Below are 27,590 nucleotides of genomic sequence, written 5' to 3'. Positions count from 1 at the left end.
ACTGTTTGAATGAATGTTTGTGTGTTTTTGTTAGATTAGTTTGTGTGTATTAGAGTAGTTCAATAAAGTCTTGGTTGATTTTACACACAAGTGTATTGTGCTTACAAGTTACTGCCTTAAACTGTAGATTTTCTTACCTTGCTCATAATCAGTGATCATAATTTTATGATATTATTACCGTAGGCCACAGGATAATATTCTGTCCAAAATGTATAAATATAACCCAGTATCAACTTATCGGTGGACGAATAGTTAATAAAGTGTTAAATATTAATTTTGAATCATTTGCATATTAATTCAGTTTATATTCACTGTAATTCAATCACCCTTTGAGTTATATTGATCCTAGTTCCCTTACAACAGAGACGATAATTATATAATTTTCAAAAACGTGCACTTTGAAACCATTTTCGAAAGTTTACTTTTTCAGACCCCCAAAACGATGATGTTCTTGTTGTGTAAATAAACGGCCAAAACACATAAAAAGTTTAAAACATTTTGTCGAAAATGGTGTTGTGTAAACGGCCCCTTAATTTGAACCTTGAAAAAAATACCTAGAGACCCCTGCATTCATTGTATTGCACCCTGCCCTGCTGTTTTTAAAATGAGAACATGTCCTTTATGGATGGCCCCTTAGAAGGCAGCTGGCTATATAAACAGTAGACAGTGAGGCTCCTCACTATGGTTTTAAACAGAGCTTTGAATATGAATGATCATATCTTCCATGTACATTTCTATCTGGGGAATGAAACCCTGATTTCGTGTTTGTTTGATTCTGACCCTCATCACTGCAGCCAGGCCCCATGCAGGGCTCAAAGTCTTGTGTATGTGGACAGGGCACGCTGAGATCTAGCTGTGCCTTCAGCATTCTCTGTCTCATCCTCTTCCCCTTCTCACACGTCGAGGAGCTGCACGCAGACCATGGAGACCAGTTGGAGTAGATACATGTCTCTGGAGTGTCATCTAACAAAACAGAAAAAAATTAAGTAATGAAAGGATGAAAAGTTTTAATAATAAGTACATTTTAGTTTGTTAGCTGAGAGAGTGCCCATGAGACATAAAATAACCACTAATGGGATCTTCAAAAAAAGATTTCCTTTGCTTTTACTAAACTTCAGTGAGATTAAATGGAGAAAAAAAAATGTTGCTTAAATGTATTAATGTTTCTACAGATAAAAAGACCACAACAATCTCACATGTGTGTCTCCTCTGGAGTTTCAGAGGAGAAATGTGCTAACTGGGATTTGCCAAGATGCTAAAGTCTAAAATAAAAAAATTAGAGACTTAAATATTACATCTTTAACTGTCGCGTGTGGTTGCAGGAAGGCAGACGGAAATTTCCAACATGAAGATTTAAATGGTAATAATATAAAGGATAGCAGGACAGTCAGTAAGACACAACTATACATAAGACTATACACAACGTAGATCGGACAAAGAAGTGACTGAACTTAAATGCAAACACACTGATTAACTGAACACAGGTGATACAGATGAACTACAGAAGATAATGACAATGAAGATGACACTTGACATGCAGACAAGTCCAATGAAAACAAACTAAACAAAACACAACAGTGACAGAACGCACCTTGCGCCGTAAAGATAGAGATGAATGTGGTGGTTTGGGAGCAGAAAGAGGAGCAGGCGGAGGGCTGGCAACAGGAGTAAGCGAAGGGCTGGAGAAGGTAGGCAGATTACAGAGAGAAGAGGGTCCAGGCAGAAGGAAGGTGTATCCAGCGGGAAGACTCATGATGCATGGGCTGCGTTCCAGTCCACTTTTAGACACGTACTTGCAAACTTCTCTAAGCACTTCCCCTTGGGGGAACCCCTGCTACCATTTTGAAGTGCCACTTTGTGAAGTGGACGAGGGAAGTTTATATGGACAGACCCTCGTTCCCCTCAATTTTGACCGAGTCTACCTCATATGAACACTTCAGGCAGCTCCATATACCACAATGCAACACGATTGTGACGTCACCGCAGATTTCGTCTAATCACCACCACCACCACAAACAACTCTATGATATATTAATTATATATATTTTTTTCATTTAAAACAACCCAAACACACCTATATACAGTTGGATGCTGCATTAAACAAATGTGATGCGATCTGGGAAAACCCGTCGGATGTCGCACTGGCGCGAGGTCAGTAAGGTCTAAAAAAAAAAATAGATAGAAATGTCAGGTTTTTGTCAAAATTGGGTTTTCATTTAATTATTATTCTATAACATCTTGTCTATCATCTCTGAATACATCTTGGGAAAATTCACTAGTTTAGTGCAGAAAAATAACGATTTATTGTGGCAAGCTGAAAAGACTGTGTCTTTCTCTTTAAGAACACGCACGGCGGAGCGGAGGTGCAAAAAAACTATATCGCCCATATAGCTCTCCTTCTCTTAACACTACAAAGACAGTTCACCTATCAAAATAAACCACATAACAGAATAAAGGTCCCGCCAGTCCTGTGTAAACTACAATGGCATGCAAGTTTTAATTTATGTACAAAGGAACAGGTTCAGTCGTTGTGGTGAAGAAGATGGCTGGTTGAGAGGCGATGTCATCATCAGCCTCACCCACGGTGAAGGGTGAGCCACTCAACCACAGCACATGATCCAGGTATTTTGCAAACATACCCAGGATGCCATCCTGGAAACCGTTGGTCTGCGGGATTTAAGAAGGTGCGGAGAATGCTCATGATCCACTTCCACTTTTCAGTTTTTGGTCTGTTCTTCTGTCACGTGTGGTTGCAGGAAGGCAGACGAAGATGAGAATACATTTCCAACACAAAGGTTTAATGGTAATAATATAAAGGATAGCAGGACAGGCAGCAACACACTATACACAAAATAGATCAGACAAAGATTGACTGAACAGATGGAATTTAAATGCAAACACAGATGACAATGAATAACTGAACACAGGTGATACAGATGATTATGTTTAACTGAACAAATGTGATACAGATGAACTGATAATGACAATGAAGTTGACACTTGACGTGATGACAGGCAGACAAGTCCAATGAAAGCAAACTAAACAAATCACAACTGTGACATTAACATTACATTCTCCCAAAGACCATATTACCTGAGATAACCGCTGACGTAAGATGAAGTCAATATTACCCACTTCAACATATGCTTTTGTTGATTGCCACAAAACATGTTGGCTTTCATTTACTTGACTCTGCATCAGTAGCTGATGCTAGGAGAACACCCTCATTGTGTGTCTACAGTACCTCAAAAAATGTGCTATCACTCCCTAGGATTCTATTCTTTAGGAAAAATATATTTCTGTCCATGCTATCTTCAGTCTTGTTCAGTTTCAGTTACTCACCGGTTCTTGATCAACTACAGAAGCAAGATCTAAACCTTCAGAAGACTGTTTTGTTGCTCAGGCAACAGACCATATTCCTAGGGGTGGAACTGAACTCATGCATGATGCAAGAGTGATTGTCTACAGCCTGTCATTTCGCCTTTGTCTGATTTGATTCAGAACAGGGCGAGACTTCTGTAGGTCTGTCCGCAGGCTTATGGGTCTCCTGGCAGCAGCTTCACCAGTGGACGTGCTTTATATGAAACCATTTTAGTGGTGGATTAACAATTGAGGACTTTGTCCCTGTGTGCTTCCTCAACACACTATAAGTGTTGGGAGCAAATGCTATCAGTTACATTGGAAATAATGGCAGTCCTTTGGGAAAAGCAGCTTATGAAGATCCCCCAGCCTAAGGAGTCTGGGAGGGTGATATATTTACACATAAATATATGTAAATAAATTACCTAAAAATTATGTTTTTTTTATTGTTTTGAGCAATTTCCTTCCAGACATCCAGCAATGTCATATGGTCATCAGGTTGAGATTAGTTTGGTGCATTCTTTTTTAGGTGCAGAAAAAAGTTTATGTCTCTAAGGAAAGTGCTTATCTCAGATTGGTTAAATATGGGAGCAGATCTTCTCTCAAGGCATGGGTTAAGGCCTGGAGATAGCGGTTGCATCCTCGAACCATGGGTCTGATTTGGCTAAGGTTCAGCAGAGGTGAGTCTGATTCCCTGCTTGTATGCTTTCTCGCAGATAAGTCTGCTTGAAAAGTCTGAGAGTGCAGGAAGACATAGTGGATTTTCTTCTGGAGGAACTCTCTGATTAGTTCTAGTGTTTTGTCAGATATTATGGAGACCATTTTGAATGCAAGAGAGTGCACACTTGGAGTGTGTTCCCATAATGTCACCTACTCAGGGAACCAATTTACATATTTTAGAGACGTTAATAAAGGAAATAATTTTATGTAAGACTGACAGATTAGAGAATAATGTCTGTTCCAAGCTCTTAGGTCTTATATTTTATGTTGAATTGGAGGAAAGAAAACTAGTATTCTTGTGGTTTTAAAATTAAACTATATCTTCCAAAGTGATATAGAACTACACCCTGACCACTACTGACTAAATTATCTTTGCTAGAATTGAGGGTGGCTGAAGAAGAAACATAAAACAAGAAAATCCATAGCTCTAAACAGTCAGTAAGAGAGTTATAAGAATTAAATGTTTTACAAAATTATGCAAATGTGTTGAAGTGATGTCAGGCTTCAATAAATATATATATATATATATATATATATATATATATATATATATATATATATATCATTATTACTCAAAGTATAGAAGTGATAAGGGTATTTTCATTTAAAGGCACATATAACTTTTTTTTGTAAAGAAGCTCTACTGGATAGCCATACTGCATGTCAACAGCTGTATTGTGTTACTATTGTTATTTATATGTAAATATCAGAGACAAAGTTGAGATTTCATTAAAATATTGAATAAAAGATCTATGAAAGTTTTGGTAACACTCGTTTCATGCCAAGAAGATGCTGTTTTCTGTGCTGCAAAAAAGTCTACGGTAACCTCTCAAGAAATTTCCATTTGGTTAGACTGGAGGATTTTAGGAAATTGAATAGTTAAAAGTCTCTCTCTCTCTCTCTCTCTCTCTCTCTCTCTCTCTCTCTCTCTCTCTCTCTCTCTCTCTCTCTCTCTCTCTCTCTCTCTCTCTCTCTCTCTCAAGGTCGCCTTTGATGAAAAGATAAAGAATGCAAACCTTCTTCTTTTTCCTCCTGGGCAATGTCAGCCACAATGTCGTCCACATTATCAGGCACAATGTTGCACTGCTCACCCTGCAGACATCAGAAAACAACTCAAACTTTCAAATAGATTCTAAATGATGTCCCTCATTCAATCATATTATTCTACACAGTGATGGGATTTGATTCACTCTTGCTATCTGATTGAAAACCACAAAAAAGATGACACAGGTTATACTTTTCCCTGTGTTTGTACTAATTACCATACAGTAATCTAACAATCTCCCAATAAAGTATGTATGACTTTCAATGCTTTCATGGCACTGTTGTGACATGCTGGCTTCATCAATATGTATAGTCTGTTGTTGTCGAGTTATTTTAGCTCTCAGTTTATAGACTTTTATGACATGAATAATTCAGAGATATTTTGCACAGTAATAAAAGCTAAAAATGCAACAGCTAAGAACATTTTATTTTGAAAACGTAATTTTTCTAAGACAAGTAAAGAAACAGACCTTGCGGGCAATTCTCTCCACAACAACTCTGGCCACAGGAGTGATTGCGCCACCCTCTGGGTCGTAGAAAGGGCTCTGTGGATGGTCTAAACTTGTGAGGGGACGAATTTTCTCCTGAGGTGCTGCAGGCTTGTTGGGAGACTAAATAAACATTAAATAAATAAACCAGTTTACCAAAATGTCAAATGTTCAAGTCAATTATGCCACATGAAAATCATATGAAAAAAAACAAACAATATCAGTGATAAGAATTAAAGGGATCGTGATTCTCTGTCATTTAATCGATCAAATTATAAATATTTGTTATATACCACAAAAGAATAAAACATAAGTCATTTTGGACTGTAACATCCCCCAGTTGGAGTGCCCTTAACCTCCTCAAGAGGGCACTCCTCTCTACTGTTTTGGATTTTTTTTCTGCTTTTGCTCATTCTTTGGATTTACTTTGGTTATGTTTGTCAATAAAGACTTTCTTTCTGCAATTGGATCCTACTGCCATCATTTCTGAATGACCAACAAGAACTCATTTTATGTGTATTGTTTCTTTAATACCTGCTACAAATTGTAAGATTTTGGCCTGATCCCAAAAAAAAAAGATGACCAATCGTGGCAATTTCTGTGGCTATTAAACAGTGGTCATACAGTGAGAGAGGTTCAAAGAAGGCCGTTGTCACGGCCTTGCGAACAAAGGTAGTCTGAGATTAATTTTATGACATAAATTTAGCATAATCATCTCACAGTGTGTTTGCTGCTACGACCTACGTCTACTGACTGGCCAATAAAAATTAAACATGAAATGGCGTATTTATCAACGTGATATGACACCAAAACTAGCAAAATTGGCATGCCAAGTTAACCTCTTTTCCTTAGACCTGACCATAATCTCCTCTTTGGCTTCCTCCTCTTTTTTTTACGCACCACATAAAAACCAAAATTGCCAAAATGCGATTCATCTTGTTCTATATATTTACCACTAGCGAATGCTGATGTTTAACTCTTCTATACTAACTTGCGTTGTAGCCTACGATTCAATAGGTGTGTTTTATTATCATACAGTCTACATGTAATACCCAAGTTTATTATATCCATCTCGTACGGTGTGATTTTTAATGATCTTATAAGATTGCCAGGATTGTAAATGACAGAATTTTAGTTTTTATTGATCTTATAAGATTGCCGAAAAATCGCAGTCTGTAGCAGGCGTTGTATATGCAATATAAATCAAGATAAAACAAAACTAAACATCCATAGGTATTGTTATTATTTTTTTTTTTACAGTTTTAAATCAACTCGCACAACAAAGAGACCACCAAGCCTTTAGGCTTCGAAAAGAGAGATTAGCTCCACAGTCAACAGCAGCAAGGTCGCTGAGAGAGGTTGAGTATAACAGGCTCAACCAGGGGAGCAATACAAATTATATACACAGACCCACTCCCCAATGATAGGGGAAAAATTCAAGTGAGGAATCCAAGGTTGTGTTAGGAACGGATTCATTTAAAGGAACACTCCGACTTTTTGGGACTTAAGCCTATTCACCTTATCCCCCAGAGTTAGATAAATCCACACATACCTTTTTCATCTCCGTGCGTGCTATAAGTCTGTTTGACGCACCCACCGCTAGCCTAGCTTAGCACAAAGACTGGATGTAAATGGTTGCAGCTAGCATACTAATCCAAATAAGTGACAAAATAACGCAAACATTTTCCTATTTACATGTTGTGATTTGTATAGTCACAGAGTGTACAAAAAACAAAGTCACATGAGACACAGACATATTTTAACCGTATAAATACTGGGATCTATATTCTCTGAAGGCGAAGCACTGCTACTTGGGCGGAGTGATAACCGCAGCACCTGAGACACGCCGTGGTGAGGAGCAGAGAGTTCGTTCAGAGCGCGTCTCAGGTGCTGCGGTTATCACTCCGCCCAAGTAGCAGTGCTTCGCCTTCAGAGAATATAGTTCCCAGTATTTATACGGTTAAAATATGTCTGTGTCTCATGTGACTTTGTTTTTTGTACACTCTGTGACTATACAAATCACAACATGTAAATAGGAAAATGTTTGCGTTATTTTGTCACTTATTTGATTAGTATGCTAGCTGCAACCATTTACATCCAGTCTTTGTGCTAAGCAAGGCTAGCGGTGGGTGCGTCAAACAGACTTATAGCACGCACGGAGATGAAAAAGGTATGTGTGGACTTATCTAACTCTGGGGGATAAGTTGAATAGGCTAAAGTCCCAAAAAGTCGGAGTGTTCCTTTAAAGGAGTGTTCCTGGTTTAATACAACATGAGCTTTATCAACAGCATTTAGACAAGTTAGAAAATAAAATAAAATAAAATTATTTTGTAAGGTGAATGGGAGCATGTTAAATATGCTGTTCAATATAGATTATTTTATATTTAATCAGGAATATTTTTTTAAGCACCCAACCACTCCACAAGTAAAAATAGTAACCTCTCAATAAGTAAATTAAACAAACAAACAAACATTTGATCCTTATCCATGGGAATTATGTCAATTCAAGCAGATGTTTTGTTCAGACAGACTGACACACACCAGTAGATGGCAGAGTCAAGCTATGGTCTCAATTGGACCACTTCAGCTGGCAAATTGCTTCTTTTATTTAATTAAGTAATATTTTTTTCATGTTTTTATTTTACTGTGTTATTAATACAGAGATACCTTGTTTGGTGCAGTTTACTTTGAGCATTTGTATATTAGTCACAACCTTTATTATCCAAAGACTTCACTGTGGTATTTCATTGACTTCACATCTAAACCATGTGGAAAAAAGGTATGAGGCCACACTGAAAAAATGAAAAGAATTATCAAAAAGTATTATTATTATTATTCATTCAAACCTGGAAACAGAAAATTTTGGAAATTTTAAATACCTGAATAAAGAAATTGCTGCATGCCCTTTTTTATGCAGTGCGTTTTTTATGCAGTGCACGTGGCATTTGTTTGTGTCGTGACTTTTGAGTTTCGCGTGGCTAAACAGTGGGCGTGGCCATAAGCCAGTTAAGCATTTAAAAACAGCTAGTCAATAGAAGTGGTCAGAAGAAGCAGTTGAACAGCAAGAGAAGACATCTGTGTGTGAGTGTTTACTTTTCTCAGTCGATTTTAGCGCGGTTCTTTGTTGCTAGGAAACTTTGTGTTGTTTGCTGTGTTTTACTCTGGTAAAACGCACGCGCACGTGGCATTTGTTTGTGTCGTGACTTTTGAGTTTCGCGTGGCTAAACAGTGGGCGTGGCCATAAGCCAGTTAAGCATTTAAAAACAGCTAGTCAATAGAAGTGGTCAGAAGAAGGAGTTGAAAAGCAAGAGAAGACATCTGTGTGTGAGTGTTTACTTTTCTCAGTCGATTTTAGCGCGGTTCTTTGTTGCTAGGAAACTTTGTGTTGTTTGCTGTGTTTTACTCTGGTAAAATCCAAAGATCCTACTGACCTTGGTCTTTTTCAATCCCTCCTCTCTTCCTTCTCTGCTAACATATCTACTGCTAAAACTACTTACTATCACAACAAAATTAACAATTCTTCTGTCTCTCGCATGCTCTTCAAAACCTTCTCCTCTCTTCTTTACCCTCCTCCTCCTCCACCTCCTTCGTCAACCCTAACAGCTGACGATTTTGCAAAATTTTTCATAAATAAAACAACCACCATCAGCGGACAATTTACCAATCCACAAACTAACACACACATTTTAGCAGCTAACACACAGACTCTACCCAATTCTCCTTGCTTTCAGAGACAGAAGTCTCAAAACTCTTTCTTTCCAGTCGACCTACTACCTGTCCGCTCGACCCTATTCCCACTAACCTACTTCAAGCTATTTCTTCCTCTGTTGTACCCGCACTCACACACATCATAAACACCTCTCTTCACACTGGCACATTTCCCACAGCATTCAAGCAGGCTCGGGTAACCCCACTGCTTAAGAAACCCACTCTAAATCCAGCACATCTAGAAAACTACAGACCGGTATCCCTCCTTCCATTTGTTGCAAACACACTTGAACGAGTCGTTTTCAACCAGATCTCCTCCTTTCTTACACAGAACAACCTCTTGGACAACAATCAGTCTGGCTTCAAAAGCGGACACTCAATTGAGACTGCTCTGCTCTCAGTAATCGAAGCACTGAGACTTGCAAGAGCCGCTTCCAAATCCTCAGTTCTCATCCTGCTGGATCTGTCTGCTGCCTTTAACACAGTTAACCACCAGATCCTCCTGTCAATCCTAAAGATGAAGGGCATCTCGGGAACTGCACTCCAGTGGTTCAAGTCTTACCTCTCAGGTAGGTCCTTTAGGGTGTCGTGGAGGGGTGAGGTGTCTAAAACCCTACATCTAGCTACTGGTGTGCCTCAGGGCTCAGTGCTTGGACCACTTCTCTTCTCCATCTACATGACATCACTAGGATCTGTGATTCAGAAACATGGCTTTTCCTACCACTGCTACGTTGATGACACACAACTCTACCTCTCATTCCAGCCTGATGATCCGACGGTAGCCGCTCGCATCTCAGCCTGCCTGACAGACATTTCTGGCTGGATGAAGGACCACCACCTTCAACTAAACCTTGCGAAGACAGAGCTACTTGTAATCCCGGCTAACCCAGCACTTAATCACAACTTCACCATCCAGCTAGGCTCTTCATCCATAACTCCATCAAGATCAGCCAGGAACCTTGGAGTTGTAATTGATGACCAATTGAATTTCACAGACCACATCGCTAGCACTGCCCGGTCATGCAGATTTGCCATCATGCAGACAACATCAGAAGGATCAGGCCCTTCCTATCAGAGCATGCTACACAACTCCTTGTTCAGGCGCTTGTTCTATCCAGACTGGACTATTGTAATGCTCTCTTGGCTGGTCTCCCAGCTTGCACTGTCAAACCTCTGCAACTGATCCAGAATGCTGCAGCCAGAGTGGTCTTCAACGAGCCGAAGAGAGCACACGTCACTCCTCTCCTCACGAAATTGCACTGGTTGCCGGTTGCCGCTCGCATCAAATTCAAGTCACTGACGTTTGCCTACAGAACAACCACTGGCACTGCTCCCCTGTACCTGAACTCATTACTTCAGACTTATGTGCCATCCAGAAACTTGCGCTCTGCAAGTGAGCGGCGTCTGGTGGTGCCATCTCAAAGAGGCACGAAATCTCTCTCTCGGACCTTTACCATGACTGTTCCCTGCTGGTGGAATGATCTGCCCAGCTCAGCCAGAACTGCTGAGTCTGTAGCCATCTTTAAGAAACTGCTGAAGACGTATCTTTTTCGGCAGCACTTGAGCACTTGATCCAGTACTACTAACACTTTCTTATCTATTTATAATTTTTTTTTTTTTTTTTTTTTATTTAAAAAAATTGCGTTGGATTGTACTGTGAAGGGTCATAGCACTTACATACTGTTGTCCTACTGCTAGTTTAATTGCTTCTATTGTTTCTCATTTGTAAGTCGCTTTGGATAAAAGCGTCAGCTAAATGAATAAATGTAAATGTAAATGTGTGAATATGTGATTTCCTCGCTTTTAAATAAAGTCAGCAAAATTGGAACATACCTGTACCAAATACTAAGGAATTCTAAAATTCATGTTCACTTTCACTTCAACTGCTCACACACATTGTCTGGCTGATAATGTAATTTGTGATGACAAATTCTAGTAAATAAGACAAATGGAAAGTGTCAGACTTTTGGACCCCGTTGTATATCTTTCCATGAGAGCTAACCTCGTAAGTGACTCCGCTGTCTGTTCCTGCATCCCATGGGATGAGGTCCTGAACCACCTTCTGGACCCAACCACATTCTCTGGTGCAAAGGTCTTCTGATGACAGACCAACGCTCCAGTCAGGACTAGGGCCCAGCATCGTCAAAAAGGACATCAGGTGACGTGTGCGGTCAACTGAGAACTCGGCTGAGGGAGCCGCTCGACTGAGGTAAAGAGAGAAACCAGATGACTTCACATTTAGTGGCATACATCTCATTCATACATGAGAGGGAGGTAAAAGAGAAAAACATATAAAAATAACAAATATGTTTGTTTGGTCACACTTTAGTTTAGGGTCCAATTCTCACTATTAGCTAACTAATAACTATGACTTTTGCATCAATGAACTTCTACAGTAATTACCACTTAATAATAGTTAGTAAGGTAGTTGTTAAGTGTATGTATTGGGTAGGGTTAAGGGATGTAGAATATGGTCATGCAGAATAAGGCATAAATGTGCTTTATAAGTACCAATAAACAGCCAGTATCCTAGTAATATGTATGTTTATAAGCACCTATAGGTAATAGTGAGAATTAGACCCTAAATAAAAGTGTTACCATTTGTTTGAATAAAATTATAATTTATTTCATTATCATCAATATTATTTTGTATTAGGATATTATTTTAATGACAATAAAGCACCCCCCTACACACACACACACACACACACACACACACACACACACACACACACACACACACACACACATACAAACACACACGCACGCACAAACACACACCTTTTAATGTAACATTTCATTGTAATTACTGTAAAGCAAGCTAATATATAAATATTTAAATTGGAAAGCATTTATACATATATAAATATTGATATAATGAACAATATTTCATGTAAGGGATAAAGTGCTATAGGAAACTATAAGCAGGCAGAGTGATAGAAAGTATAGTTAGAAGCAAAAAAACAAACTAGAAAGCTTCAACACAAAAGTCCAAGTTTTTTTTTTTTCTGACAACAGTACATCATCACTTTTATAAACCCCAGAACCCCCATCACTTAGCAGAAAGTTTATATTGACTGTATATTATAGTTGGTTATTTACCAGGGTTTGAAATGAACCCTGCCAAATTGATCAAATGGCGGGTAACGCTGTGAAATCACTAGCCAATTTGGCAGGATACTTCACGTTGGTGGGGAAGTTTGTGTAAGCCAAATCTGCATAGATTTAGCGCAATGGCAAAGTTTAGCGTGAGTCATCATGATATATTAAATACAGAATATGAATCTGTGAATATCTGGCTTACTTGAACATACACATCACTAAGTAAAAAAATAACAGTGCACTTGTTCATTTGCATTGAATCAATAGCGAAGATTAAAAAATATAATAATGTGGCGATACTTGCCTGGGTTAACTAACCCCAGTGAAAAAAATAAAGACCCGCCAAACAACAAAGGAAACCAAGAAAAGAAAATGAGAAGTTCTTCTAATACCAAAAACACCAAACAAAAATGTTGTAACTGGAACCAACAACTTCAAGGTAGAGAGGCTGTCAAAGACCATACATGTTTGGTGATGATGATGAAAGAGGAAGGGAGGAAATGGCTGAATGAAAGGATTTTGTTTGAATATGAAATGAATGTATGGAATCCAAAAAAAATAAAAAATTAATAATAAAAGTTAATCTGGTATATTTCTCTTTTTTTCCCCCTTCTTCTTTTTTTGGGGGGGCTAGTAGAAGTTCTGAATGGCCGGATAACTTAAAAAATGTAGTAGCCAAATTGGCCGGTAACTGAAAAAGTTCATTTTAAAACCTTGGTTATTTCATGACTACTTACAAAATAAATAAATATATACATTTACATAAAATACAGATTTTTTAAACGTTTAAATGAGTTTATTTTCCAAGTGAGATTATTACAAAATTCCAAGTGATCCATTTTGTTTTTGATTATGTTCTCTCTATGGGTACAGCAAGTTTAACAAATTTAAATAAATAAATAAATAAATAAATCTTCTTACACAAGGTGATGTTTTTGTTCAATCCATCCTTCAATCCAAACTGAGTCTAACTCCCTTTCTCCACAAAAAATACAGAGCAAAATAATTTACACAAAGATCTCTATTTTCATAACCAAAAAAGTTTCTAAACCACTTTTCCCATACAGACAAACACATACATGTCACACTTACATATGAAGATAACTACAGTGATCACATTGGATACATTTCTGTCTGCAGGTCTCTATAACCCCCATTTCTCTCCATTCCCAGACATACATGTATATCTTTCCTTTGCATTGACTCAATATGGCTGTCAGAGATAAAGTTCATCCCTCCCAGATGTTCTGTTAAAGAGAGAAGCGTAGCAAGCTCACGCAGTGGGGTGGACCAGCAAGTAGATCACCGTTGAAAGGATCACAGTGTCAAACATTTGTACATGCTCACAGATTGTGGGGGTTGCTGAGAATTTATTGTGTCTCAGGGGATGAACTAGTCTCCAAGTCTCATTTAACCATCTCAAATAAAATGTATGAATGTATTTAAACTAGGGCTGTAAATCAATTACAACTTTTACAGACTTTCAAATTATTTATATGATGTTGATAAATTAATTGCATAAATCATTTTTTGCTGAGAAAAATCCTCAAATGATTATCATTTAAAGATATTAAATTATTGTGGCAGACGATTTTAAATAGCTATGTTCTGTTTTAATATATTTTAAAATATAATATTTGTTTTAGTGATGCCATTAATAAGTCTTCTTTGTCACATGATGTCACATTAATAATTCTATACTGATTTAATGGAAAATAAACATTTCTGATTATTATCTCAGTGGAAATGGCTGTGTACCTTAATGTTTTGGTAGAAACCATGATACTTTTTTTTCAGGACTCTTTAATAAATATAAAGCTCAAAAGAACATCTTCTATTTGAAATATTTGCCTAGTTCTGTCATGAAACTCTAGACGGCGCATGCAGATGGGTATGCAAGCTGATGATATTCACAGTATTAACTACTTGGCACAAGCTCATTGGTTCATGTCGCATCTGCAATCTATGAGCTTGCTGCTCACAACATTTAACACTAGAACAGCTATTGTAATTAGATACAAAGTCAAAATTGATACATTTTCTATTTTCTTTGTAAAATGAAAACAAATGTATTCATCCTTGGATATTAGAATACAATAACTTACAAAAACATCGCCAATATGCATTTAAATGCATAGGTAAAACCTTAATGGGCACATATGAAATGCATATGCCCCAAACTGGCCAAAACAGTCATTCTGACAGTCACAGGAAAATAATATGAAAATATTATATAAATAGGAAGGCAAATACTTGTTTGCCTTCCTATTTAGTCTGCCTGTGTTTGCTGTCCTGTGCTGGTTCGTTGTACATGTTACGTGTTTCGTGTGTACCTTCTCGTTGTTTCCCAGTGTTGGAGTTGTACCTTACCTTTTTGTCTTCTTAATAAATCACTCTGCAATTGAATCCACGTCTCTCGTCTCCCAACCGTGACAGTTACTTACAGTCAACACAGGTAATCTCTACCTTCCATGTGCAGCTCCCACACACAACCTTATGACATTTGTCACAAGTGTCCTTTGTTTTTTTTGTTTTTTTTGCAGTCCGTTTCTCCGCAATTGGCAAAAAGGAGCAAATGATACACGGTCTGTAATGCATACGGTCAGTGTGACTGTTATGGCCATTCAAGAAATACTCAAAACTCTTTTGTGTCTTATAATTGTAATAAAATAACTATGATATAATAAAATATAGACATATTTAGGAAAAGTCAGGGTCCTATAGTTAAATGGGTTTTATTTCAACAAAGTTATTACATTGCAAAATTTTAAAACAGTCAAAATGACTGCCTTGGTAGTAGGTCTAGTGTTAAATGACTGGTTAGCATGTACTGGATAGCAGTTTGCAAGCGCACTTTCAGAGTTCCTCCGAAACACTCAATCTTCCCCAGCTCCACCTGTATCGATCTGCTATGGGTAATTTATATATATATATATATATATATATATATATATATATATATATATATATATATATATATGTATATATGTATGTATGTGTGTACTGTATGTGTATGCTCTTTGTGCAGCAGCATGTCTTACAAAATCACAGCAGTGTATCAGCATATGTATTGGTAGTAGCAAGTTCCTTTTTTTTAAAACTAACATTAACAAAGATGAATAAATACTGTAACAAATGCATTGTTCACTGTTAGTTCATGTTAGGTTATACATTAACTTTTTTTGCTGGGCCCCCCTTTTGTGGATAATTTTTTTTCTAGTATAAGACTATCTCAGACTGCACATTTCTATAGGATTCATTTGAAATATTGTAAGTAATAAAGTACTACTTAACTACTTGGCCTCTTAACTTTTTCGCATAAATACGCAGTGTGGTCTGTGTGTGGAAACATGAATATACTGAAATGTGTCTGTGCATAAATGCAATGTACAAGGTATGCAAGGTTTGTTTGCACAGAAGTATAACGGACTCACGCATGGTTATTGCATGACTCCTGTACGTCACTGCAATCATCTCTATCACAATTTGCATCCATCAAAACTTTTCTAGCAAGAAGCCAGTTTGCTTTATCCAGCCGAGAAACGTAGTGTGCGTAGATGTTTTGACGCACCGTTCAGTCTGTATTTCTCACGTTGTGATGCATGAGGGATTGCGTTCTTCCGAAACAAATGCAGGATATGACAGAGCTTGTGTTCTAAAGCTAAACACACTCTGGAATGAATAATTCACTGAAAACTGGCTGCGAGTCACTGTTCTCTATTTCATCTCTGACGTAATATGCCTGGTACCCTTTCGAAGGAACAACGATGCTGCGTCATGGTGTTGACGCAATGGGACCGCCTTCAGCATGAAATGGTGTCTGAGTCACGTCACCATGCTCTTGAGGGAGCTGATTGCCCTTGCTGTAAGCAATTTACGATGAGGAATTTCCGCTTCTGCCTCGTCCTAATTGATGATGAAGGGAATTTTATAGACCAGTAGATTGGGTCCCGCATTTGCCAAGGCAGCACGTTGACTTTGATCATGATGCTCGCAAATGGAGCTGTTAGAGTAGCGTGAGATGGGTGCTGCCCTTTCTCTCGCATTATCTACAGTATCCAAGAGTCCCGCCCAGGAGTTGGAAGCTCGCTCTGCAATCTCTTCCCTTCTGGATGTGGACCTGCTCTCAGGGGGGTCTAGTTTCGAGGTTTAGAGGGAGGTTAGTCGAGTGCAACCAGCGGGAATCTTCTTCCTCTAAAACCTACAAGGAACTGCTAGCGGTCGTCACTTGTGCAGTGGCTACTTTAAACATTGAGTGGCCCAGTCAAAAGATGGAAGGAAGTGCCTTGTAGTAAACTGGATGAACACTTCCTTACTAGCAACCGGGCCCAGCCATCCAAACATAACCTCCCCTTCTTTCCCGATCCGATCACACTGAGATCTCAAAGTTGTGGAAAGCCCTTTAGTCCTCCCGTGTTAATAACCCAATGACGACGGATTATTTGACTATTGTTGGGTTCACTGAACATGGTTATAAGTCGATGCCTCACGTTGAAGAGACACTTGCGGGCTATCCCTCTCCCTCATCGGCTTTGATGTTAACCCTCTGGGGTCGGCAATCGCGCCAGGGCGATTTCCTCGCTTTTTTCTTATTAGTTCAAAAGAGACTCAAATAACTCTGTCGATTTTTGTCATACAGGCCAGTATTATACATCATTCAAAACTGTTAAATGTCTACTTTTATTTGTGTACATATAATAAAAACAAAATGTTCTGCTTTTCGTAAAATAAAGAAAATAAACATGATGCACGTTCTGCCGTCTCTCTCAGTGTGATGGTCATTCTGAAAAGCGACAGAAAAAGGAACTGTAACTCAGTGAATACTTGCCACCCACACGTGAGAGTTATGTCTTCACAAAGCTTGGAGTCTTTGTTTGTTAAATGATGTAATTCATATTGAAAACAAATATTCTCTGTTTAAGTAATCCGTATGAAAGCAACGAGAGGTACAGTTTCTCAAACGAGTGCTAATTATCTCTAATGTGACCATGCACGCGCACAAGAGCAATTGACATGCAAATCGTCCATGCGAACCTCTAAACGCCCTCATCACCTTTAAACAAAGCATGACGAGAGAAGAGAAACATCATAATTGTTCTGCTTTTCATCGAGTTTGGATGACACGCTGTGAGTTTACACTGGATTTACCTCAGAAGAAGAAGAACGCAATTTGAAGATAATATTTTTAAGGTAAGGCATGTAGGCCTATTCCCATTTATACTAGTTAGCATTTTATTGGTGCATAAATTTCACATTGTACTAGTTGAACTGAGCCAGACTAAAATTTATGAAATCGATGGAAACATGTTGAAATATGAACTATAGACAGGTAGGCAACCTTTCAATGATAAATAAATATAACTTCACGACACAAGGATGTTTTTATGTTCGATAATAAAACACAGCATGCTATAAAAGTAGTCTAATATGAAATTTATTATGCATATTATAATGTTTAGACCAGTGTTTACTGTTAAATGTGGTGTTCGTTGATATCTGCTCAAACTTGGATGTTTATAATCTGCTAACAATAATGTTTCAAAGTTTGGAGCGGCTTGATCACTTCAATAATGTTCTCTGCACGAGAGTTAGTCATTCGCGCTGTGGCTTTGAAAAGCAAAACGCGCCAAACATTAGGCTTCATGTTTTTACTCAAATCTCATTTCATAACGTCTAAGGAATATATTTATATATTTTTTTTTCTCTCTAGTGTAGTGTACTGAAGTTTTCCTTTTTAACCATTTTTAGGGTGCCCTCTATAGGCTATTGTTATTATTATTTGATGCAGCCCTACAAGTATACGCCTACAAGGCACAACAATCCATGGTAGCCCTGTTTGTGCTAAATAGAGTGTAATGACAACTTTGCCATGGAAATGTCACAAGTAACAGAAATATGCACAAATGTCAGAGCATGTCAGAACACCTCCAGTACCCAGAAAACACCTCAGTGTTTTTGTGGTCCTTGAGATGTTTTGACATGCCCTGACATTTGTGCTTTTTTCAGCTGCTTATAAACATATTAATAGCAAATTTGTCATTACACTCTATTTAGCACAAACAGGGCTACCATAATATGTGAGCAACATGTATGTACATATTTGTATTTTTAAAATAATAATGTTTATGCATGGTTATTAAAAAAACGAAAACTTTCTGAATAAGGCCACAACGCACATACTAAATATGTGTCCTCAAGTCTTTTGACTAATGGATGTTGTCGCCTAGAGTTTTTGCTTCAAAATGATCTGAAAATCATCCTGCCTAATCATTCTGTCACGTAATGGTTTGTTTTATGTCATGTTGCCATGTCTGTCTTGTCCTTTCCTGTTAGTCATGTGCTCCTGCCATGTGTTCCCTTGTCTGATGTGTCATGTTGTCATTGGTTCATTGTTTACAGGTGTCCCTTGTCTTGTCATTAGTCATGTGTGTATTTAAGCCCTCATGTTTGCCATGTGTCTTTGTCAAGTATTGTTTTGTGTAACCACGGTTTGTAAGCTCCATGTTCATGTTCATACACTCCATGTCCATGGTTATTGCATGACTCTTGTACGAGCTGTTAGAGTAGCCAGAGATGCCAAAAAAGCAGAGAAAAGAGTCTTGACGCCAAACGCCCCTAGAGGGGGTGGCTACATCTAGCCACTTCTCTACCTCATTCCCTTCCAGGAATCGATCCATGTTACATCAACCATAAAGTAGTCTAAATTTGACCTACTGAACATTTCTGGCCAAAGAGTCCTTGTTCTTGAACATTCTATGCACACTCATTGACTCCAATCAGCCATAAAGTAGTACATATTTGACCTATTGTACATCTGGCCAATGAGTCTTTGATCTTGTACTTTCTATACATATGCTAGCCTATGACTGCTTCTGATGTTACATCAGCCAGACAGTAGTCCAAATTTGCCCTATTGAACAAATTTCTGGGAGAAAAATAACTTTCTATACAAACTCATTGAGATGTCACATCAACTTTCTGGCTCAAGAGTCTTTCAACTTTTTTATGCTTATTGACTCAAAATATCCCCAAATATTCCTTGATCTTGAACTTTTTCGTCATCTATTGAACTTCTTCTGATGTTCTTTTGATTTCCATCTCTGCTCGTAAAAAACATTCTATCATTGGTTCCTGCCATCAATCTGCTTCATCAAGGTAGTTCCCTCCCTTACTAAACTAAAGTGTGAAATTAATTCCTATTCTGTCATGTATTTGTCTCTTGTTTTATGTGCAAACACATGGCTGGTTGTTTTGACTGTGTTTGCATTGTCTTGTGTTTACCTCGTTTCCATGTTAGTTAATGTTGTATTAGTGTCACCTGTAATTGTGATCATGTGTCCTTGCCACGTTCATTGTTCCCTCGTTAGTATTGATGTTCATCAGTGTCACCTGTACCTTTGTAATTATGTGTTCTATGTAAGCTCCCGGTGTTTGTTCCTCAGTGCTGGTTCGTCTTGTTAACATTCGGTTCTGTGAGTATTGTGGTCTGTCTGTGAATGTTCCAGCTCTGTTTATTGTCAAGTCTAGTTATTGTTTGTTTGCCCCATCGTGGGTCGTTGTTTTCGTTTGTAAATAAACCGTCTTTTGTGAAAGTTACTGTCTGCGCTTGGGTTCTATTTAGCGTAACGTGACAGAACGAACCAGCCATTTTTTGAACCCAGCAGACAATAGGTTATGTCTTGTTCCGCCAGTAGCCAGTTATGTGACCAGGAGCGATGGTGGCAGTCGACTATCGAGGACATGAGGAGGGGCAAGATTCCGTTTGCTCCCCAGGGAGAGAGATCCCTGGAGAGATATGCCCAGGGCCTAGAGGAGAGGAGAAATTTTACGCCGGAGGTCCTCCTAAACTCTTATTTCATCGCGGGGCTCAATGTACCTCCTCCGCTGGCTGAACGGCAGGGGCTGATCCGACGCCCGTTTCGAGAGGTGGTGGACCATGTGCGTCGAAAGGAGCGGCAGGACCCCACGAGGACGTTGTCAGTTTCTGCATTGCCAGCGATCCCGGAGAGTCGCGTCCTAGCCACGACAACGCTTGGCAACCACGTTCTCGCCACTTCGTCTACAAAAGGTCCTTCAGCTGTTGCTACGGACATTGCGGGGATTCTGGTACCGGTCTTCGGTCCGGCTATGGCTTCTGCACCGCGGTCAAAGAGGAGGAGGAAGAGATCGTCAGGTTCACCATCTCCGTCCCTTCCCGGCTCCGTGCCGATTCTCCAGGTTGCTTCTGTCAGTCTGGTCCACGCTGAGGTAGATGGGAGAGTGACCAAGTCTAGCCCTGTCCCAGCTAGGACTGTCCACGCTGAGCCGTCTGTGGTACCTCCTGTCCCAGCTCCATTGCGAGTGGCAACGCCCCCAGTTTTGGGTTCTGTATCGGCTCCTCTGCTTGCTGCAGCAACATCGGTTGTGTCCCCTGTTTCCCCGATTACCCCTGTTCCTGTTGTGCCCCGACCTGTCCCTCCCAAGACTGTACCTCATGTGTCTCCACCCAGAACTGCCCGGTTTTCGTGTCCTCAATCAGTGCCCATGTACAGTGAATCCAGGACTTTTGTTCCACCTACCTACTCTAGGCCTCCACCTACAAACTATTTTGTTCCCCCACCACCCCTCCATCATGTGTTATTTTTATTGTGTCATCCCGATCCTACTGTTATGTTTTCGTGTTTGCCACTGTTAATGGTTGTTCTGTTTTGTTGGTTTATGTCTAGTTTACAGTTGGTTATGTCCCATGTGGAGCGTCTGGTAGCCGCTCCGTAAGGAGGAGGTTATGTCATGTATTTGTCTCTTGTTTTATGTGCAAACACATGGCTGGTTGTTTTGACTGTGTTTGCATTGTCTTGTGTTTACCTCGTTTCCATGTTAGTTAATGTTGTATTAGTGTCACCTGTAATTGTGATCATGTGTCCTTGCCACGTTCCTTGTTCCCTCGTTAGTATTGATGTTCATCAGTGTCACCTGTACCTTTGTAATTATGTGTTCTATGTAAGCTCCCGGTGTTTGTTCCTCAGTGCTGGTTCGTCTTGTTAACATTCGGTTCTGTGAGTATTGTGGTCTGTCTGTGAATGTTCCAGCTCTGTTTATTGTCAAGTCTAGTTATTGTTTGTTTGCCCCATCGTGGGTCGTTGTTTTCGTTTGTAAATAAACCGTCTTTTGTGAAAGTTACTGTCTGCGCTTGGGTTCTATTTAGCGTAACGTGACATATTCAGACTGGCTCTCACTGCACTGTTTAGTGATTGTGTGATCGAGACTGCTCAGCGAGTAAACACATCTGTTCTGAACTTGTGCTGCCTAAATTGAGCTAAATATGGTCAATGTGTTGTGAGGTTCAAACAACTCATCGAGTAGCGCTGCTTCGTTAAGCTTTTGCCATGTTTAATGTTTCTCATAAGCAACATAAATGACTGCGCTTATCAGTTATCACATTTTGTTTCACTCATGGTTTTGTGCTTTAAGACAGTGCTGTCACCTTGTGTTGACACTGTGAAACCTCATAATTTGTCAATTATGTGTGGTGGGCCACATGTAATGTATTTTCATAGACAAGCTGCTGTCCATTTGACTTGGACAGCCCTGTCCGAGGCCAATAGCTTCTCACTAGATTTTCAGTGGCAAATTCAAATGCTTTCTTTACTGGATCTCTTAGCGCTGTGTAGTAACAGTGTCTGTTGGCGGTAAACGGTCTGTGAAGCACAAAATATTGAGTAGCGCAGTTTCATTCCGTTTTTTTGGGCTACGTCGAGGTGTCAGTGCGACTGCTAACAAAATTTTGGTCGCACCGAATCGTACGGTTTGTAATGCGTACTAAAGCGAAAGAGGCCAAGGGGCAAATTTGGCCAGGATGCTGGGGTTACACCCCTACTCTTTTTTCCCAAGGACATGCTGGGATTTTTAATGACCTCTGAGAGTCAGGACCTCGGTTTAACATCTCATCCGAAGGACGGTGCTCTGTGACAGTATAGTGTCCCTGTCACTATACTGGGGCGTTAGGACCCACACAGACCACAGGGTGAGCGCCCCCTGCAGGCCTCACTTACACCTCTTCAAGCAGCAACCTGGTTTTCTCAGGAGGTCTCGCATCCAGGTACTAACTAGGCTCAGCCCTGCTTAGTTTCAGTGGGCAACCACTGTATGTGTACACGAGTGCAGTATCGGGCTGAAATAGATACTGGTATCAGTATCGATGCATCCCTATAGATATACATGAAAACACACTCTGTGCCATGAATTAAACAGCCTAACTAATGCGACTATACTTAATGTGCACATATGCCTTTGAAATTACAAACAGTGATCCAAAAATAGCACAGCAGGCCTGTCATACATAATTGTAACTGAAAAACAGTCAGCACACATATGCTTTATGACAGCGCTGCAAAGTTCAGCATAGATTTGTGTCATTATTACTTAACAAGAAAACAAAGTCTGATTTAAAGCCATATCTTTATTTACCCCTTTAAGGAAATTGAAATCATCCAACTCCACCCTCTAAAAGAAACACACAGACACACAGACACACAAAACAAATCATGCAGCTAATTAGAGACTTGCATTGACAACCTGTTATTTTACTGTCTGCTTGTCAGTGCACTGCTAATCAACTCAACTCAAGCATTTCAGGGTTTCTGGAAAGTTCCAACAGCAGAGTAGGCATTAGCTGCTATTCTAAATATACAGCTACTGAACAGATCTGCTGAGAAGATGAGAAGACAAGAAGAGAAACAAAGAAAGAACATGTTTCCTATTTAGGGTTTTTGGACATAAACAGCCATCAAATGACTGTACAGCGTGAGGAAAAGACATTTATAGCTCTGTTCTCAAGCACTTCTTGCCTCATACTGAGTGTTTCATGGCACTCTTAAGTCATTTCAAAAGCAATTTCCTGTCTGCGCTCAAGTCCTTATGCACCCAAATGTACTCTATCAGGTGAACACCAGCATTATAAATTTGAAATTATTTGTGCTTGGGGGATTCTGGAAGCATTGACCAATTTAGATCACTTACAATGTTAAACAAGGAGAAAGTAGAGCACTCCAAGCACATAATGAGTGCCAATAAGTGCAAGTATAGGCTTTTCTCTTTTTTTTCATTTCTAAGAGGCAGTTTACACAACATCGTTTTCAACTAAAAACATAAACTTTTTATGAGTTTAGCTGTCCATTTACATGACATCAGTGTTTTAGGGCCATGCAAACACGTTTCAAAATTAGTTTTTGAAAACGATACTTTTATCATATCAAACCACACAAAAAGCAAATTTGTGAAAATTGTAACGTCATGCGGATGTGTATTATGTGTTCAGTATATAGGCGTGTATAGTGTTTCATTTACAACGTGACATTATCAACCACTAACCATTTTAAAAACACTTTTGTTCTGTCTTTAATGTTAAAACGGAGTCAGACAAAGATGGATAGACTCAAGAAGAAGTGACAACATAGAATGCGACTGGACGTCTCTGAATGGTTAGTTGATGAATTTATGTTGCTGATGTGGAGTTAACTATCTTCAATTAGGATAGTCTGTCATGGTAATCTATGGCTGCGTTTACACTTGGCATTAACATGCGATCACCATGATCCGATCAAGCAGATCGGATCATTAGCCAATCAGGACACCGTGCGTTTACATTTGTTCATATTAAGTAGCCTCTGTATCTGGATAACCGATCGGATTTCTGTTTCTGCTTAATATTTAAATTAGGTCTGTAGCACGACACCAATAAGAGTAAAGATTATACAAAATAAGCAATGTCCCAATTGCTTTCACTCACTCACTTTCCTGTGCAATCTCCATCCTTAAATCAAATTACGTTTTTTGAATGAAGGAATATAGAGTTGATCATACAAAAATAACCATGGTTAAGTATCATCGATCGTCGGGGTTTAAAGGTGCCATGTGTAATAGTCTGGCAAAAAAATCAAGTCATACTCCACATTCCATACCAGATGGGGGCAGTATACCTCCATAAAGTGAATTGGTCTACTCTAGAGTAACAGACGAGAAACGGCATAGTCTCTATGCTCCGCCCCTACCTTCACAACCATAGACATCATATAGATAGACGCCCTATCGACCGCTACTGCCTACTAGCGCGGTCGAGCCGTGGGGCCGCCATCTTAGACCGGTCACCCGCTCCACTCAGTGTAATCTGTATGGCAGTGCAATGAGCTGTCAGCGCATTTAATTAATCATACCTCACTGAATACCCAACTGATTTTCACGCAGGGTTTTTTTCTGCAAATGTCATTCATGTAGCTATGATACAGGACACATGGTTCGGCATATTTTAATATTCATAGTAGGCTTAATAGTAATATAATATTCTGATATAAGATATAAAGTGACCAGACGTCCAAAATCAAAATATGTGATAAGGTATTTTATAAATCACACACTATAAATATGATAAAGAAGCAGAAACAGATAGTTGCAGTAAAGTAAGATATTTTAATAAGTTGAAGAAACAGTAATGATTTGTGACACACACACACTCGATTTGCGCATCGCCGGCATGTGTGTATTACAGGTAACGTTATTACATTGCTTCCTGATATCACGTGCGCAAACACAAATAACCTATATTTATTTATGTATACTACAGGGCCGTTGAATGCTTGTATCTGATAACCGTGAAGCTCTTGTAATTATTACTTTACCCATCCTCTCCATGTCGAGTGATGCTGTAAACATCAGACAGCGCACGTGAACCGATCATCTCTACTATAGTAAAAAAACACGAACACTGTTGAAATACAGTAGGCTACAAATGACCTGTTCGCGCCACAAATTGTTCTCCGCCCTTAGCGACCGAGTCATTGAATGTGAAACAGCCGGCTGCTGTTGTCAGCGAGCAGCAATATCCAGACAACGAGGGCGCGCGCGCCGCGCTGATACCTCCATTTCAGTTTCTCGAACCCGCGCAGTGCGGCGGTCAGAACACGGAGACCATTCTGCCCCTAGCTATGCGTGCGAAAGCATGGGAAGCGATCCCGGCCATCCTTCCGCTCTCTTCCCTGAATTGAAATGAAGTAGTGGGCTGTACTTTCCACACGATTGACATCAGGTTCAAGGACGCCCACAAGCCGTGCGAGTTATTCGTGTATTGCAGGTTGGCTGGTGGTTATGTTGCCCGCATACCGCCTCCCATGGCCGAAAATGGTATTACGACACCTGTCGGGCCGTGGCTAGTAATGCTAATGCTAATTAAGGTTGATATCTCTGCAGCACTATAACTTGACATTTTTTTAATGACATCATTGCCCTTATTTCTTCTCATTCTTTTGATGTGTGTAGCTCATTTTTTGGATATTTTTACCTCAATTTTTACACATGGCACCTTTAAGGTTATATCATGCAATGACTATATTAACAGAAATGGGAGATTAATAAACATGCTGAAACAATAAAAACATTCAACATTAAAAAAATTAAAAAGTTTATTCCTATTATTCCTCTGGCAAAGCAGCGCACGCTCTTTATTAAGATCTAATGCCTCACAGCTGTGATTGTACAGGCGATCGCCTCCTTCAGATAATGTTGCACAATTAAAATGAAAAAGGACACACACAGTAGGCTATCATAAGTCTAAATAAACTATTTTAAATATTGACGTTTATTGTAAGGTTCAAATAAATTTTATTTATTGTCTAAACTGCATCTGGCCATTATTTTCTGACAGCACGTGGGGAGACTGGGCGGGGATTTATATGACGTCCACCTGTGAAGGCAGACACGATGGCTGGATTGCGTTTACATTACACTGAGATCCGATCACAATGCGTCCTCGACTACCTCCGAAACTGAACACGCTGATCGGATAACATTCCGATCAGAAGCGCGTTTACACTCGTCTTTTCAATGTGTATGTGGACAACATCCAGATACAGGTCGCATGTTAATGCCAAGTGTAAACGCAGCCTATAAATCGCTCGTATAGGAACTGTTGTGAGATGCACACAGAGTGACTTTCTATTGCATGTGAAAAGAAGGATTCTAAAGTTTGAGCTGACTCACAAATGTACTCTTATACAACAACTTTTTCTCTTCTCAACATGGACTCAACATGGGCGGGGTTTATGCACATTTTAGGGTTGCTGATGTCACTAACCCCGGAGGAATGTTGTGTAGTGTAGCCGTTTGTTGTAGTCCTTTTCTTTAAAAGCAAATATCTTTGAACTTTGAGCGTTGTAACTTTGCAGATGTTGTTTATGCTCGAACAGCAACATTTCACACTGACTAAAGTTAGAAAGTGAAATCATACTTTACCACCCTTTTAAGTTCCTTTGCTTCTGTGTATTGCTTCCACGTCTAGTCTGTTGTATGGTTGTGTTGGATTGTTGTTCTCTGGGTATAGATTCACCTATGGATATATTAAAGACTGCCTGCTAACCTTGATGTTTGTGTGAAGACACTACCCTTCAAGTCTGTGCGTGGTTACATCATGTCCGTAAACAGAAAGACCGGGCTACTATAAGGTGTGTGCTGAGAATTTTAATTTGTCATCAAGATGGCTGCTTTTAATCTAGAATGGTCTAAACAGCAATCATCATTGACATCTTGGGAATCACCAGTTGTTAAAACCAAGAAACCTTGAAATACGGAGAACTTGCTGTAAAAAAAGAAAAGTGACAGAGCCTGTGCTAAAATGAGAGTAAATATAGGCATGGCTTTTGAGAGAAGGCGACAAATCCAAGATCTAAAGGGATTGAAGACCAGTGTTGGGCAAGTTACTTTTAAAAAGTGATTAGCTACAGTTACTAGTTACTTCTTCAAAAAAGTAACTAAATTAGTTACTCAGTTACAATTTTTAAAAGTAACTAGTTACTTAAGAAATTTCTTAAGTAACTATTGCGTTACTTTCAAGTAAAATAAAAATTTTAATGCTCAAATGTGACCCCCACCTCTACCCCTCTTTAACGGAACTTAAAATACATGTGCATGTTCAATTATTTATGATAAATCTGAATATTATAATTAAATGGACACTTAATACAATACATTATTAACAGAAACATGAAACATTGTAGGCTACACACATCTAAAAAAAAAATGTTGCTGTGGGACAAAGTAAGACTACCCTCCATTATTTGGGCTCGTCGCCATAGGCCTACCTGTCTCTCGTTGACTGACTGGCTTGTGTTGTTCCTTGTGTGTTCTGTCCTGTCCGACTAT

General features: G+C 39.3%; 1 protein-coding gene across 1 annotated transcript in view; it reads right to left on the bottom strand.

The window, feature by feature from the left end:
* Nucleotides 1-27,590, bottom strand: part of spon1a (spondin 1a) — a 253,304-nt gene that overhangs the window by 20,688 nt on the left and 205,026 nt on the right. Inside the window, exons 8-11 of the mRNA XM_079620224.1 lie at nucleotides 11,323-11,524; nucleotides 5,595-5,735; nucleotides 5,097-5,172; nucleotides 781-963 (exon numbers count right to left, since the gene is read on the bottom strand). Of these exons, the coding sequence (XP_079476350.1) occupies nucleotides 781-963; nucleotides 5,097-5,172; nucleotides 5,595-5,735; nucleotides 11,323-11,524 (602 nt within the window). The remainder of the gene's footprint in view (nucleotides 1-780; nucleotides 964-5,096; nucleotides 5,173-5,594; nucleotides 5,736-11,322; nucleotides 11,525-27,590) is intronic.

Source organism: Phoxinus phoxinus (genome assembly GCF_949152265.1).
Source record: "Phoxinus phoxinus genome assembly, chromosome: 8".
Classification (NCBI taxonomy): Eukaryota; Metazoa; Chordata; class Actinopteri; order Cypriniformes; family Leuciscidae; genus Phoxinus; species Phoxinus phoxinus.
The sequence above is the reverse complement of the archived record's forward strand: the minus strand, read 5'-3'. Positions and strand labels throughout refer to the sequence as shown.